Source organism: Rhamphochromis longiceps, linkage group LG20 (assembly GCF_057381845.1).
Source record: "Rhamphochromis longiceps isolate RC_006_pf linkage group LG20, R_longiceps_female_GT1.1, whole genome shotgun sequence".
Classification (NCBI taxonomy): Eukaryota; Metazoa; Chordata; class Actinopteri; order Cichliformes; family Cichlidae; genus Rhamphochromis; species Rhamphochromis longiceps.
Genome location: NC_140576.1, coordinates 9,439,810 through 9,456,529, shown reverse-complemented (window position 1 = coordinate 9,456,529; position 16,720 = coordinate 9,439,810). Strand labels below are relative to the sequence as shown.

The window sequence follows — 16,720 nt, the reverse complement described above, 5'->3', positions numbered from 1 at the left end:
CTAGGAATTATTATACCACAAAACTTCAAAGCCCTACATTAAATAATATGTATTATGTAAATGTAAGGTGAATGTGATCATTTTATCATTGCCCAGGCTCTTCAAAAGCTGGTGTATCCTCCTTTGAGCTTTCACCTTCACACTCTAATGTCTGGCCCTCCTCCACTTCCTCTCATGACAGCGCTACGTTGCACAATTTTGAGTAAAATCCTTTCCGTCTCACCTTGTCCTCCACCACAAAGGACACCGAATGAAAGTAACTATGTGATTTTTAGTAACAGAATCATAACATCTGTAAAAACCTGTTAGCCCAGCCCCAACAAATGAGTTGTCAGCAGATAGCACAGGATTTCCTCTTGGCAGAAGACGCTGTAGATTACATAAAAGTTCTCAGTCGTGCCCTCCACAGAGGACAAGAATAAATTGTTCAGGAGACAGTGGCGTGTCTAGAAAATTTTTGTTGGGGGGGCCAGGTAGGGGCACAGATTTGGAGAAGGGTGGCAGATGTAATTGGCAGATAATGTTTAAAAAAAAAATTCTACCAACCGTTTTCCATAATTCAATAACCCTATAAACCTAATAACCGAATGCACTTTTAACTCTTATTAGAATGAGATTTTAACCACTACGGTGCAAAGTTTTTAGATACTGTGTTGATAAAGTACAAGAGATACAATCAGTGCTTTGTCAGTGTTTATTCAGCATTCAAGGACTTCAATATTTGCATAGTATTTTTACTGACATATAGTGCACATATGTTTTGGGCAAAAACATTTTTGAATATTAAAATACGAACATTTGTAACAAACAATTGGCAAATTAGCCAATGCCAATGCAAAACTTTATCTGCCTGTTAAAAAAAGAAGATAATCTTCTCACAAACTGTTGTTTGATTTTGAAACAGGAAAAAAGTGGGGAAACAACTGATAAGACTAACATTTGAATAAAACCTGAAAGCAAGTAAATACTTTCTATGCTGCCTTATGGTAAACTTTAGTAATATTGATGTATAAAGAACAACACTGGCTGATGATGAAATACAGTCAGCTGGCATGGTGACACTGCCAGTATTAACCTGCAGGGCTGGACTGGGACAAAAAATTGGGCATTTTGACTACAGACCGGCCCCCCAGGTATTAAAGCCATAAAGCCTTTGAATGAAAACAAACGCTGTTGTGACAGTGATGTACACTGTCTTTTTGGTATATGTATGATTTCTATACATTTTAAGATAGATAAAAACTTTGTTCGCAAGATTCAGATAATTATTTAATAAAAGCGAGATATTTTAAATGAGAATAAGAAAGAAAAGTATTTCTTTGTGCCCCCCTTTCCCTGTTAATGCCCTACCTGGCCCCCCTGGCAAAACTTTGCTAGACCCGCCCCTGCACAGTTACCAGCTGTCAGCTACTTAGAAAAGGATCCTGATGTTATTTATCTCTCAGAAACAGTTCATAACTTCCCTTCAACTCATTCATGTCACCTAAAAGGTAAACCTGTTTCTCCATCACAGCTCTGATGATTCAGTAAGGACATCTCCTGGTTTCATCTTCATGTTTCCCTCTCACCAGATAACCAAACCGACATCATGACCAGCAGCTTTTACAGCTGTGGCTCCAGCAAACATCAGCTGATACTAGAAATTAATATTAAATAAATTCTAACAACAGCTGATCAAACTTAAACGTGCTGCTGTTGTTTAGCATGACATCCGCTGGTTTCCTCTTTCTGGCACAAAGTGGGCGATAAACAAACAAGAGAGAAAAGCCAATCAGCTGATCATTGATCAGTTTCATGATTGAAGTAGGAACAGGAGAGGCAGGGGAGAGAATGAGAGAAGAAGTTATTTTTACACATCGGCCAGCATCTGGCCAATCCACCACCTGTCATTGTTCATGCCGTTACAAAAAAAAAAAAAAAAAAGTCATCAGCCCACCGGGCAAATGCCCGGTATGCCCGAAGACCAGTCCAGCTATGTTAACCTGTTAATCTTTCGCCAAAAAATTGTTTTCTGCGGTGCCGTCTTTTGTGCTTGGCTCTCCTACCTTTGCTAACATGATGCTCATAGTGCAGAAGCCGATGCTACATTCACTCACACTTGGATATCTGAGTTTCACTGTGAAAACATAATCATACATTTGATATTTCATTGAATTTTATTGTTTTAGCTCCGGGGTGGCCAGTCTGGTTCCCAGGCCACCCCGTTGGACACGCCACTGTCAGGAGACTTAACAAAGAAACCTGTAATACTAGAAAGGCCAGTATAAACAAAAAGGTTTTGCGATGTCAGCATAACATGGTGATGTCATTCTGATTAAATCAAACGCTTATTGTTTGTGCTATAAACCAGTGATGCACCTATACGCCACTTTTCCAAATGTGAGCTGGAAAGAATTTCAAAGACGGCCAGTGAGAATGAAAACATGAAGATCAACTGCAAAAACAGTCAACTTATGAAGCAACATTTTTCAGAGCAGGTCCCTGGTTTCATATGTTTCAAGTTATTCTCACGATGGTCATTTGGTGGTAGTAGCATGCCAAAAGATTAATAAAATGTAGGTGTACACTGTCAACAAAAAAAGCTCCACAGGACAGCTTCAAATGATCCATGGCCCTAAAGTGTACAGTGAACTAAAGGTTCTCTGGCATCAAATAATGTAAACAGTAATACGGGCTATTTTAGCATCACCACACAATCAGGTATGATACAAAAAAACAAAACAATCAATCACACATCCAAAAAGGAGGGTTCTAGCATACATCAATCTAAATGATACACTAAAGCCCATTACACTAGACTCCAAATTAATCTCTCACTATAATTTACATACATCCTTTTATCAACTAGGGGACAAAACCACAGTGGAAAACTGCTGAACGTGGGTGCTTTCTGTACCTGTCACAGTAAGCGTTGGGAAAGTGGCTAAAAAAGAAGAAAAAAAAACGGGATGTGTATGAATGCTTTACCTTGTGCTGGCTGGGTTCTTTGGGATGCCGCAGTCCTGCGTGAGTTTTGTTTACAGCCCTCTCTGCCCATGAGGTGAGCCTTCCAGGCCTGGAACAGGGACAAAGTAGCTCAGTGAGTTTGCTCCTCTCCCAGGCACTTTCACGACTGCGACAACCATGGGGTTACTGTAGGCCCAGTCAAGGCCTGAATGGCTGCCCTCCCTACCTACTAACACTGCAGTCTTTCATTGGGCTTACAGCCTCTCCTCCAGCAAAGAGAGTGCAACTTTCTGTGAGTTTTTTCTCCCTTATGTGAGGGCGTGAAGTGAGAAACTGCATGCAGTGAGTCAAACTTTTAATGAGAGCACAAACGCATCGCAGGAAAGGCTCAATAATACTTTGCACGTGTCACCATAAAGTTGGAAAAAATGATGTGTATAATCTATATCTCGTGTTTTGTTTAGGCTGCAAGTGATTTTTAAGGTTTAAGAAGTTTAATCAATAATTATTCTTGTGATTCTTTGTCTTTTTTGAATCGTTCTTAACTCATATTTTGTCATACCAACAGGACTAAATGGATATTATTAAATACACCTGACAAGCAAGCTGTACTTATGTCATTAATATTATTACAGTTAAAAATATTTAGTGAAAACTCTGAAACCTCTTTCCTCATTCTAGTAATTCCGTTTCATTTAGAGACCTTCTTTGTCCCTTTTTTTTCCTTGGAAAAAATTAAACATCTGCTCTACAGATTCTGCCAAGGGAAATTAAGTAATATATGACATCCACAAACTTTCCCAACAGTCACACCTTTAGGTCTTTATGCCCTGGTCTATTAAGTGTCTCAACAATGTTGCTGCTAACTGAGGCAGGCGGGGCGAGCACACTTGCAGGAAGACTGTGTCTTTGAAACATGAGTTGCATGATTCATTAGGCCCCACAAAGACACAAACCAGAACGAAAGATGAATGAAACGGAGAACCAAGCGTTGCGTCTCCTTGTGAGACAGAGAATCTTGTTCGCTCCGTATCCACTTTCACCTTCCCAGACACACCAAAGAGAAGCATGGATGGCTGTGCGACTCCAAAAGCACTGAAATACGAGCACTGCTTTTTAAAGATGACACAAAACTATTATCCCTGTGTTTATATTACATTCAACAACTTCTATTCAAATGTGTATCCAAGGTTTATTTATATTTCCCATTTGACGCAGTGACTGTCAAATCTTGAATAGAAACAAACGGGATGAAACTTTACCTGCATAATACCGAGCTGTGAACTGTGTCAGCAGCCAAACTGCCGCTGTTTCAAATAAAATGTGGTCTATTTTGCAATTGTAGGAAGATGAGATGTGTTCATTGTCTATGTGTGAATGTGTTTCTAATCCACGCTGTAGGTATTATTAATCTCTGGTTCTCGTCCACAGGGCATCTTTGTTTTGTATCCCTCCTCTCGCCCTTCCCTAAGCCTGGTTCTGCCAGAGGTTACTTCCTGGGAAAAGGGAGTTTTTTTCTTCCCACTGTTGCCAAGTACTTGCTCAAAGGAAGTCATCTGAGTGTTGGGGTTTCTCGGTATTATTGTTTACCTTACAATATAACTTGCAGCTTTGCAGTGACTGCTGTTGTGATTTGGTCGTATACAAATAAAATTAATTAAACTGAATAATCTGTATCCGGTTAAGTTTTATCTATGAGCAGCTAATCAGAATCTTTTGTCTTTTGTTCTTCTGAGACTAGCAGGAATGTGAGGAATGTGATTGTACTTACTTCATCTTCTCAGTGAAACAGCCCATTAAGAACAAAGGCTTTGCTTTCTTTGAAGTCCTTAAAGGTCAACATTAGCTGTGCTTTACTTCAACACCTGTTTGCTGCTAAAGCCTCGTTTGTGAAAGGCTTCTCTGTTTTATTATATGTGAAGCATTTCTACTTCTGCTTCTGACAAAGAAGATTTCTGCATATGCCAATAAATCAATGTTGAAACTTGTTGCCATTATTTCATAATTAACTAACTGACTTGTGCAAGTACACAGTCTCACCTCCTCTCCGGGCGTGAAGTTGTTGTGACACAGAGGACAGTGGTTGGAGCCTTTACCCAAAACGGGGGCTGAAACACAAAGATGACACCTTCAAGTCAGCTCTTACAGAATTACAGAAAAGTTCCCATGAATGAATTTACAGTACTGAAAGAAATCTGCTTCAAACAAAACACAGCTTTGAGCACTGGGTCTATTTTGGGAAACGTATGCTTACGCACAAGTGAAAGTTTTGTTTATCTGCCTAACCAACAGGAACTACTGTAAACAAAAGGCTTGCCGTGTCAATTACTCATGGAACATTTGGAGAAGTGGTGTAAGCCTTGCAGTGTTTTATTGCAGAATATTGAAGATGCTGGCTTTGTGAACATGTGTAAATGCGATGGAGCAACGGTACCCAACTATGAAAAGAGAGGTTACAAACTCTCAGACGGAACGGTTCAATAATTTGAGTCAAACGCAATCAAAGAAATGTACAACCACAGGGTGCTAAACCCAAAGTCAGTGGAAGAAACCCAGAGAAAATCGAGTTAAAACCAGGAGGAAAAGTACACGAGGGGAAGCAGGTTTATCTATAGGGGAATAATTAATCACTATTTCAGGAAGTATGCCTTCTGAAACTAATAAAATGCTGAAATCTGACAGAGGACATTTTTGCAGTAAAATAAGGAAGGGAAAATCCCAACACAGACATGGATTAAGAGAAACGTAACTAAAGGATAACTAAATAGCTAAGTTACTGTAAAACTGCAAAAAACAAAAACAAAAACAAAAAACAAGGAAGCTGTGGAGCTGGCTGCTTTGCAAACCTGATGTTTGCAGGCCTACGAGAGACTGATCATTCACTCCAAATGATATGCAGCCAAATAGTCAAGACTTTATTTGCATGCTAGTTTGCTTGTCATGTTTCGGCTGTGTGAGGGCAGGAATTGGACCCAAACGCAAACTCACGAGAAACGGGATTGAACTCAAAATGGCAGCTTTTTATTACCGTGAACGTTATGATATGGCCCAGCCCTAGACCCAAGGGAAGCGAAACTCAATACATTCACATAGGACACAGACCTTCAAAGTAAAACAGGAAATGTAACATAGACGCAGACTTGACTAGGGGAGACAGAGCAACTAAGAAACACAGAGAACAATAACAGGGAGACACAGAGGGCGGCTAACTAAATACTCAGAAAACTAAAGAGAATACAAGAAAGCCAAACTAAGACACTAGACTAAAGAATAAACTGGGGCAACAAAGAGAACTAAGATCATAATACAAAAACTCAGACACAAGAAACTCAAAACACTGGGTCACCGACCCAGGACCGTGACAGTGCTCCAGGATTACAGAGTTAAAAATGTAAATAATGATGTAAATGAATAAATAAATAGTACATTTACAGAGAGCATGCAGCTCAGTAGAAATCTTCTTTTAGTGTGTATTAGTTATTATTATTATTGGACCTCACCTCCTGTCACCTGGCTAACACCTGACTAACAAATCCAGGGTAATATACAAGGTTAGGAAAATGACATGTTTTTAGAATGTAAATGTTTTGCTTTTGTTTTTATCAGGTCAAATCTTTGAACTGTTTTTTTTCTTCCCAGTTTATTATTTCATGTAGTTAAACCAAAATAGATCCAACCTTGAATTACCAAAGATTAAAAAATAGCTGCATTATATATTGTGGAACTGCTGCCTTATTACTATTATTGGATATTCACTGGTTCAGTTTTGATTTTATGAAATTGCCATTCGCTGTCATGTACAGTTTTTTTTCTCAGTTACACTCATATTAGTGAGGCCTACCATGCACAGACCAAGCTCTCACAATCATTCCTGCCTACCATTTTGCCACCTAATAATGAAAGTGATAACAGAGAAATATTAAAAAAACCGAGTCAGTTTCCTGCTGCATGGAAAATCAGAGAGAACTCACGATTGCAGCCAGGACCCTGAGCGTGGTGAACCAGGTCCTCGCTGGCCACAGCCTCTGAGCAGAGTGGGCACTGGCTGAATTTGGACCTGTTTTCACATTCACCCAGTAGGTGCTCCGTAAGGCTGGCTATTTCAACTACCTGTGAACACAATGCAAAGCTATACTCAATCATCTTGGTAATGCAGAACAGATACTTTCAGCAGCTGGATCTAACTCTTTGACTTCAGCTCTATAACAGAAGTGAAAACCTAGTGAGAAAAATAAATAAAAAAATTAGCAGTCTACCTGTCGACATTCGTCGCAGCGCTGCAACATCGGACAATGTTTCCAGTAGTGAAGGTCCAATCCGTCTTCTGTGAAAGACTCGTCTTTTTTACCGCAGAATATACACAAGCTACAACAGAGTGTAAAGTTAGAGGATCAAATGGTACCAAAGTTTACCATAGGACAATTACTGAACACAACATGAAAGATAAATGAATACCTCGACTGGAAAAAGCAGTGAATACACACTAAAAACTAAATCTCTCAAAAATAAAGGCCATTTGAGTCATATATATATAGCTTACAAGATTTTAAGGAACATACTTGTCCAGACAGTTGATTGATTGTTGGACATTACAACTTTCCATCCTCTTGTTCTGGGACCCTTTTGTGACAGCTGGAAATTAATAAGACAGTTATCTGTAACAGCCAGCACTACTGAATCAAAACCCATATTGTAATTCAGAATTTGCATGACTGATGTGTTATTCTATTAACCCTACAATGCCCTTTGTAACGTATTTGATACATGAGTTTCTGAGACCTCTATCTCATCAACATGATCAATACTTGCCATAATTTCAAAATGTTATGGACAAAACTATTTTTTTTGTCTAAAATTAACATTGTTGTTAACAAAAAGTTAACAAAAATGCCCAATCTATTAAATGCGATGCAAAAAATATATAATAAATATATAATAAAAATATGTCATACACAACATGATATGCAAAAAAAAAGTGGATTTTGTTATAAGGGTTAATAAACATCTCAGTTGCAAAAAATCCTAATTTTCTGGCTATTTTTTGATGGGGTGGGTCTTACAGGGTTAACAGACCTTTGTGTTTCTACACACTTTAACAAACCCTACCTGTCAAATTTTAAAGCTATTCAAGCAAAGGTAATGCTCACACATGCTGATATCAATTTTTTACACCATTATTTCTGTATCTAAAGGCACAGCTGAAGTACTGGGGTAATAGGTCATACATAATTTAGTCAAGTGCGTGAGGGACACACTTTAGGTCTCTATCTCAAAATCTGTCAGTGGTATAACAATTAGATTATAAATTCTGAGGTCGTAGATGCCGTCTGCATACTGTTGTTATATGATGTCTTTTTTTTCACATATAACAATAAACTTGAATATAAACACTTTTTCTTTTCATTTTTAAGCTCTCATATCTATAAGACCATTGATCTGATTATCGTAGTCTTATGATACACAGTAAAACACATAAATGGAAATCTGTGTTACAAATTTCAATCCCCTCAAAGGCCTCAAAATTGTTCTTTTGTCAAAATTGCTGGAGGGTCAGGTAAATTACAGCTCAACATAAAGGTGACTTGAAAACACCTTTCCACCTACTGTTTGCATATGAGCAGGGCCTATTTCAAAACACTGAGCTTATCGGCACATCCTTGTCAGCACATAGAAACAAATTTCCCTTTTGTGCATTGCCTCAGACCTGCAGATGTGAGTAGGAACTGAAGTGTGATTTATGTAGGTACATACTTCCCTTGCCAGCTTTCTGGGAATCTTTCTCAGCTTTGTGAACTTCTCGTTTGGCTATTTGTCCTTTGGTGCTTTCATTGCCTCTCTCCTTTACAAGCAGACAAAATATATATATTTATATATATATATATGTGTAAGAACAGTCAACGTCAAAAAGCAAAGTTCCAAAAAACAAGACATGCAATCATTCGCCTTTAATTGAGACAGGGCATAAAGTGAGGCTATAATGTGTAAGTGTTATATGCATGTGAATTACTTGGTGTGTGACCACCTACGAGGTAAAAATACAGTCTGGAGTCATAAATAGAAATTAACAGTTGTTATGAGATGTGATATCATTGCAGAATGATGACAGCGTAACATACTGTGATCTCTTTTAAGGCAGCCAGCTGCTCCTGAAGAGAGTGGATCTCCTCCTTCTCCTTCTGTCCGTCCGGCTGACCCCCACCTTTCTTTAAAGTCTAGGAGAAGGTGGCATGCCATTAGTCCATTTCATATTCAGTTCTCTACCATGCTTACCTTCTATCAATTCATTTTCATTCTGTAATTGTTAGCTTTTTACACATTATTACCCTTCATTTCTTAAGTTATGGCATCTCTTGTTATTAAGGTCTAGAATTAAGGTTACACAAACCTAAAGCTCTTCAGATTGAGGCTTTAGGTGCTATTTTACATAGCCATTCAAATTCTGGGGTAGTTTTAATATTCTTTTTTTTTTGTGCCTGTCCCATTTGGTTCTTTAGCCGTCAGAATTGTTGTCTGAAGACCAACAAGGATACCCAATGGATTTACTTTGCCAAATGGATCATCACGGCCTTGCCGTATTGGTCCATTTGATCAACCTTTGTTGTTATTATTTATTTTATTTTATTTTCAGTTGTTACAGATGGGACAGACATGACTGAGGGATAGGAAAGGGAGAAAGAACAATGAAGGAAAAGAAAAACAGAAGGGAAGAAGGACAGTGAGAAAGGGCACTTAAAAAGAGAAAGAAGAAAAAAAATCTCCTGGATCACCTGTTGAGAGAAAAAGAAGAGAAAACAAGCAAAAAAACCAGAGCAACATACTAAACACAACACCATCACGTTAATCTAGCTAAGTGTAAACAGCAGTAAATACTAAATATTGAATGTTGTTATGTAACAAGCAGGACCGACAGCGCATAATGTGCTTGGAAATAGCAGCAAATAAAGGTGTAGTTTATGTCTATGAACAGTGAACACCTGTGTGCACACCTGTGTGGCTCAGCGTGCTTGTACTCAAAAGGTTTCCCCATGTAATGGTCTGCAAGAGGGTGTAGAGAGCCATAGCCCCGTCCCCCAGGGCATGAAGCAGGCATGGAGGAGATCCAGGCTCCAGACATCCAGAGGCCCCAGAGTGCGAGAGCCCAAGGAGGACCACCGGAGGGGCATCCGTGCCACCTTCCTGGGAAGAGCTGAAGAGAGCCCCAGATGAGGGGTCACCCAGTAGCCACGGAGCAGAAGTCAGAGGAGGCTGCAGTGGCGTGCCCGCCGGCTCTGCTGGCAGCCAGCTGTGCCAGAGTGAACCGAGCCGCAGGCCCAGAAGCTGGAGGCCCGAGGGCCCCCTTTGCCCCGGAAGAGGCCTGACCGAGCAACAGGCACCAGGCCCCGCCAAGTAGTCACCGGGAGTGAGCTAGTGCTTACCTGAGCGCCCAGCCCCGGACACCAAGAACCACCAACGCACCGACCCCTGAGGGCATCAGTTACCGGCAGACACAAACATGCATTCCCACCCTCATGCACACATATACAAATACTCAGCACTCACCCAACATAGGGATAGACATACATGGACACTGTACACACAATCACACTCCCCAAACAAACTCTATACCCCAGGTCCAGGTACCCTCACTTCTGGAGGGGGAAACGGCACCTAGACCCAGGAGATGTTACCCTTTCCCCCAGGGGTGGAGGCAAGCATATTGCCCCAGGCTCCGCAGCTGCAGGGAGGCCCCGCATCCCAGATCCCAATCGGACGGCCAACACCTCCTCCCAGCCCCCCCGCCCCGATGTCCAGCAGAGAACAGCGGTGTGTGAAGACCCCAAACCTCCCTCCTCTCGCTCATGTGTAGTGTTGCTGCATGTTGTTCTAAGGTGCATTTAAAACACGGGAGAGCATGGTGCTGCTGCCAGAGAGCAGCAGGTGTTAGCACGGCCCCTCCCGAGAACCCTCAATGTCTACATGGATTTAAAATTGAGAGGTGGGCACCGGCACCAGAGGTGGGGTTGAATACAGACCGTCCACTGGACGCCGTTAACGTGCCCACCCTCAAGGCCCTATATGTATGTCTTACGAGAGTGTGAGTAATGTGGATGTCTAAGTCGTGGAATAAAATTGAGGCACAGGTGGCCAGAAGGGGACGGGGGTGGATGCCTCCCCTGCACCCTGGTGACACACCCGCACCCCAAGGCCTTAATTGTGTGGGTGGGTGTGTTGGAGCGGGAAGAGGGAGGCAGCCGGGGATGGGGAGGAAAAGAAGGGAGGAGCAAGATGCCCCTCCCTGGGGCCAGCTCCCCCGCTGACCCCAGTAGGCACCCCCGTCCTTCGGCACCCACCAAGGCAAGGGAGCCCGGGCCCATCCTACGGCAGCAGCCCCACAGGACCCGGGGCAGCCCACCCGACCCCACCGCAGAGGAAACTGTACCCACCCTAACATTCAATCATCTCCCAGACTGCACAAGACAGTAGACACCCAGGTTAAGTTTATTCTCCACCTCTCCTATACTCTCCCCCACCTGCAGAGTGGACTCCTGCAATGATGGAATAAACTCCCTGTCAGTTGAAGAGCCCCCTAGTTAGGCCGATGCGCCAGAGGCCCTCTTCTCTTTTTTTAAGAAGAGAAGATACCAAGTATAAGATAAAAATTTAATACCAGCAATGGGGAAAAGAAACACTTGCCTGAGTCTCTACCAGCTTTCCGTCAATCTTGGCAAAGCCATCAAAGAGGTTTTTGTAGAGGAAGTTCTTTCGGACTGCAGCATCGTTGGGTGGAAGGTAGATTAGGACGGCACTTCTCTCCTTTTGGTACACAGATAAGATGATTCGCACTGCTAGCCCTCGAACTGTTGATGCGCTGTGTGCCAATGCCGCTGTACAGAACTAACAGGGAACAACAGGGTTTCCACAAACATGAAAAGGTCTATATTATTATTCCATTTCTAATCCAAAATATGCCAAAAAAAATTATATAATACACTGAGGTTGAAATATTTAGGGATAATTAGGGATCATCACTTGAGCGACAAACAGCAGTCCATTTATGTGCTGACGTCACAGTTACAATTCAGATTTGAAAAACTATGTGAAAAATCTTTAAGCTGCATTTTTCCAAGCTAAAAACAAAAAGCCAACAGCAAAGTGCTCAAAACAGTCCAGGCTATACCATTTAAAATAGCTAACGTCAGCTATCAACATGCTTACAGACTGGCACAATGAACCATATATAATATCCATTTGGGTGGTCAATGTTTTTGTTTTAAGACATACCAGATTTCCAGAAATACTAAAAGTACCACACAGCAACACCAATGTCCAGTTTAGTACGTCCAGTCCAATGAGCTATCATTTAGACGAGTGAAATCCTAGTATTTTATTTGCTTGTTACTTAGAACATACAGTCAGTTGGTGCAGTTTAATAAACCAAGCCTGCTATCATTAGTTGTTAAATTAATACTGTAACCTGAATATGATCATTTTTGGTTAAAAAAGAAAGAAAAATATGAAAATGAGGTATCAAAATGTCCATAAAACAGTGTGTTGTCACTGTGGCTACATCCATCTTTTGTATACAGTCTACATGCAAAACACTACAGGACAGTGTTTGCATATTTGGAAGTGCGGAAGACAGTGGATGGATGGATGGATGAACAGACAGACCTGGGCTAAGAGAAAATCATTTAAAATCTGATTACTGACCTTCTACAAGCTTACCTTGTTAACTGTTTCAAACCTGATTTCTTTGGGAAGATATTACATCTAAGAACCAAAAAAGACTGTGCATTACCCCTTTCCTTCTACCATTAAACCTTTATACTGGAACACATACTTCTAAATGATATCTAAATGTATTCACAAAAAAATTAATAAATGAAAAACTCATCTGATTTGGAAAACCACCCCATTTAACAAACTAAAGAGAACTTGTTCGATCGATATCTGCAACAGATTCCGTCATTTTTTGCATTTGAAAGCCACCTCAGGAGATACACACCATTTGTCTTTCTTAGAAAGGCCACGGATGTGTTAAGCTACATCCATATTTACTTACACTCTACAGTATCCGATTTATGCCCAGTTTAGCTTCATGTACAACGTTGTTGAGAGTCCTTTCAGAGGAGTGACACTCATAATATAAAATGAACTTATTATCCAGCATAATTGCTGTGAAGAGAGGGATGATAGAAAGGCCATCCTGCCAGTGGAGGACATTAACATTGAGAAGTAAAGTGTGTACAAAGGCCACCCATCCCTCGCTCAACTGGCTCAGGGACAGCATGCCATTATTCTCTGTTGTATCTTCCAACCCCTTTTTCACTCTGGCTTCCACCTCAGAGTAGATCACCCTAGTAACAGTGGAAAAAAACGGAAATATGTTAGCTAAACCGTAGCTGAGCTGTCGAGGGGGACAGTCACAGGAGCCCAAAGACACGATAAACTAGAATTACTATCTAAGGGCCGTGAACACGTGAAGGTGTGGTTAACAGTAACATGTATGGAAGGCTTTGAATGGAAATAATATGTGGGGATTAAACATGTTTGTAAGTTTTGTGAAATATGCTCACATTCCAAAAAATGACTCTTCACGCTCAATAAACTTGAAATGAAATTCTGAGTAAAATGCTACTGAAATATACATAGTCAAATATGTATTTTTTCAAATAATTACTCATTATGGAAAATGTGCTTAGTATGAACTGAATGTATACCAATCAAGTAAATTTCATTTGACCAGATTTCATTAAATCTCACATTTTACGCTGTACTGATGTAACAGAATTGAAAAACTTCCATGAATGAGGATGGAGTTTTCTTTGCTCCTGAGCTGTGGCCTTAAAAAGTATTCTGAACTACTACAACAGTGAAGTTGACCTTTTGCATGTAAAACCTTATCACTTCAAAGTCTGTCATAATCAGTATCTGGGCTTTTTCCAACTGAAAATGACCTTGATATTCAACTGTCATCAGTTCATCCTTCATGTGAATTGAGCACTTGTGCTCGTGTCTTTTAAAAGGGAAAAAACATTTTAGGTGCTTCATCTGCCAGATTCAGTCAATTCAGTAACTTACCTAGCTGCTAGAGCAAATCAAATGAACATAGATAAGCTATGTATGTTTTGCAGTATCATTCAGATCTTTCTCCCTAAGTGTGACAGAAATACGATAACATGGGAAAGTACAGTACTGCAAGGAACGCTCACATGCGCAGTCACCACAATGATGATACGGGCTCAGCTTTGTGGTTTGTCATGATTGCTTTTGTACCCTCAGGAAGAGTGTAGCAGTTCTGTGTTTGCGCAACAGGGATAATTCAAGCAGCCAGCCTGAACACTCTATTCTTTCAAAAAGAAAGTTGCATTACTTATTGTTATGTATCAGACTGAAACTAAACCAAACCATTTCTATTTTTCTGTCTTCACCGTGAGAAATATTAACACCTCTGTTGCAATTTCTCTGATGATGGTTTGTTAAAAGTGCCCGATGTTAACAAGAAGAAGTCTGCGGGTAAAATAGCTCCAAATCTGATTAGCAAGGTGGATTAAGGGATATTGAAGGGAAACATCAGGGACAAGGCAACTAAGTAATAAAAATAACTGGCAATTCATAAATTTCTCATTGACTTTCAGTTTAAACATGCTGTCTGCTCGTGTTTTACATGAAAGCAGAAAGTGTGACAGTCAGGAAAGAAGCGCAGCGGTCCTGTTACATCTCAATTCAGGCAGAAAATATTTTCCAAGCAAACACATGTGGCAGTCAATACAAAAAAGGGTTAGGAGCTATGCAAGCATGCCCAAGCATGCAAACACAGTCCGTGCAGTTCCACCTATGTGGCTTTGGCTTCAATAGGCGGAGAAACTCAGAGGACAAACCTAACAATTTGCTCAAGACTAGAGTTGAATTGGGAGTGGGACGGGGCGGTGCGCGGGGGGGGGGGGGGGGGGGTAAAGTAGGAGTGGTTAAAAATTACGCACATTTTTAACAGATTCATGAAATCCTTTCCATGAATCCAAGAGGTTTACTTCATATCTGAGTTCACACACTGGTTGGAAAAGCACCAGATTACAGGCATGCTTTTCTCTCTCGTATTTTGACTCGCTCAGCTAATTTAAAAGACCAGGATGTCTTGGAGAAACATGATAATAATGACACGAGGGAAGAAAAAAACTTTTGGAATGAGACACCTGCCATAAGTGTCTTGATGTAATCTCTAATCTCAGCCTCAAAGCTGGTCCAATATGATAAAACACTATGTTAAACTGCACAGTGGACATACATCTGAACATTAAGAAATTTTCACATTTCAGCACCGGCGGTGGTACGCGTACATCACAAATTCTGCAGTTTTTGCACAGTTTGTGAGCCTTTACCACGAGGTGCACACAGAAAAACGAAATCACTAAATACCTTGTTCATATTCGGAGTTTTCCTCAACAGAAATCCTTTAGCTAAATTAATAAAACTGACCTCATGTCATATGTGTCCCTAGACATACTGTCAATCTACCGAACAGCACATACTGTAATACTGCAAGACTGTGGCTTTTTCTTTTACTGTTGCCAGAATAAGTTAATAAAATTGAGAGTAACATTAATTTGAAAGTGACGCATGTCTGAACAAATGACTAAAGCCAGCAGCATTACATGTACTGGTTCTCAAAAAGGTTTCGGAGAGGAGTACGAGACAGTTTGTTGGCCTGCTTCAGTTTAACAGTTGGATAGTTTGCACATAGATATTAGGTCACTGCTGGAAACCAAAGGAGTGCAGGAGACGTTAAAGAGGGTGCCAGCAGTGACAACATTGACTCAGCTGACTGGACATTACTGAGGGCCTGTTTACGTAAATGAATGGCCACAGAAGGCCTGGGAGGGACTGCTGCTTTTCTGTAAAGTCGCACCATAACTACTGACCCAAATTTAACAGAAAGTCAGCTTATAGGATCTTTCCTTATCCTTTTCTACTTTGAAGTGGAATGACACAGATTTCCATATTTTATATAGTTTATATAGTACATATCATGCTGTAATTGCTCTTTCCAGAAAGGAATTAACTATGAATTGAAACACTGCCTTAAAGAAAAACGGCAGTCAATTGTTTAATTATTTATCTGTGAATGTGTATCTTTTTATTTGAGCTTTTGAAATGTTTAATTATTTAAACAAAGTTTGTCCTACTTGACCTAGTAGGCTTTATTTAATTGCACACCCAAAGAAAACACATTAGTACATTCATATTTATAAGTGACATAATTATCACACCAAACATATTTATTATGGTTCAGGTTGTTTACCGTCATAACATTTTCCAGGGTGAAGCCAGAGTTTTCTGTACCAAGTTCAATGAGCAGTTTCTCGAGTAGCTCAGCCCGACTCTCAGCCAGGCGAGAGGGAAAGTTGGATTTGAAGGGTTTCACCAGCTCACCAGGGATCATCTGCAGGGCCCTGACATCCTTCAGAACAGCAATTTCCTACATGAGGGACAAGAGAAATAGACAGCAAGTTTTAAGGGGGCGTAAATCACGCAATGTATTTGTAGACTTGCACCTGCAAGTCTTGTAGACTTGTAGTACAGAAGTAATGCAAGTGCTATGTACCTCAAACAAATTACAGTGTATGCTTGTGATGCTGCACACGGTAATTTGTCATTCAACATTGGCCTCTGGCATAGGCACAAGTCGTGACAGAAAATACAAGCTGACAATCGGAGTAAAACTGAAGAAGGGTCTTAGAAAACCCTGTCATTGTTTTAACCACATCAGGTGAGTGGAATGTATGTCGGAAATATA

At 40.6% G+C, this 16,720-nt stretch overlaps 1 protein-coding gene across 3 annotated transcripts in view; it reads right to left on the bottom strand.

The window, feature by feature from the left end:
* Positions 1–16,720, bottom strand: part of cep104 (centrosomal protein 104) — a 40,009-nt gene that overhangs the window by 2,717 nt on the left and 20,572 nt on the right. For 2 of the 3 annotated variants that reach the window (XM_085393179.1, XM_085393181.1), the window contains 9 exons: positions 16,226–16,402; positions 11,620–11,820; positions 9,063–9,158; positions 8,698–8,785; positions 7,506–7,578; positions 7,203–7,311; positions 6,918–7,056; positions 4,987–5,054; positions 2,968–3,055 (listed from right to left, as the gene is read on the bottom strand). In XM_085393179.1, the coding sequence (XP_085249305.1) occupies positions 2,968–3,055; positions 4,987–5,054; positions 6,918–7,056; positions 7,203–7,311; positions 7,506–7,578; positions 8,698–8,785; positions 9,063–9,158; positions 11,620–11,820; positions 16,226–16,402 (1,039 nt within the window). The remainder of the gene's footprint in view (positions 1–2,967; positions 3,056–4,986; positions 5,055–6,917; positions 7,057–7,202; positions 7,312–7,505; positions 7,579–8,697; positions 8,786–9,062; positions 9,159–11,619; positions 11,821–16,225; positions 16,403–16,720) is intronic. The other variant, XM_085393180.1, reaches the window with a different exon arrangement.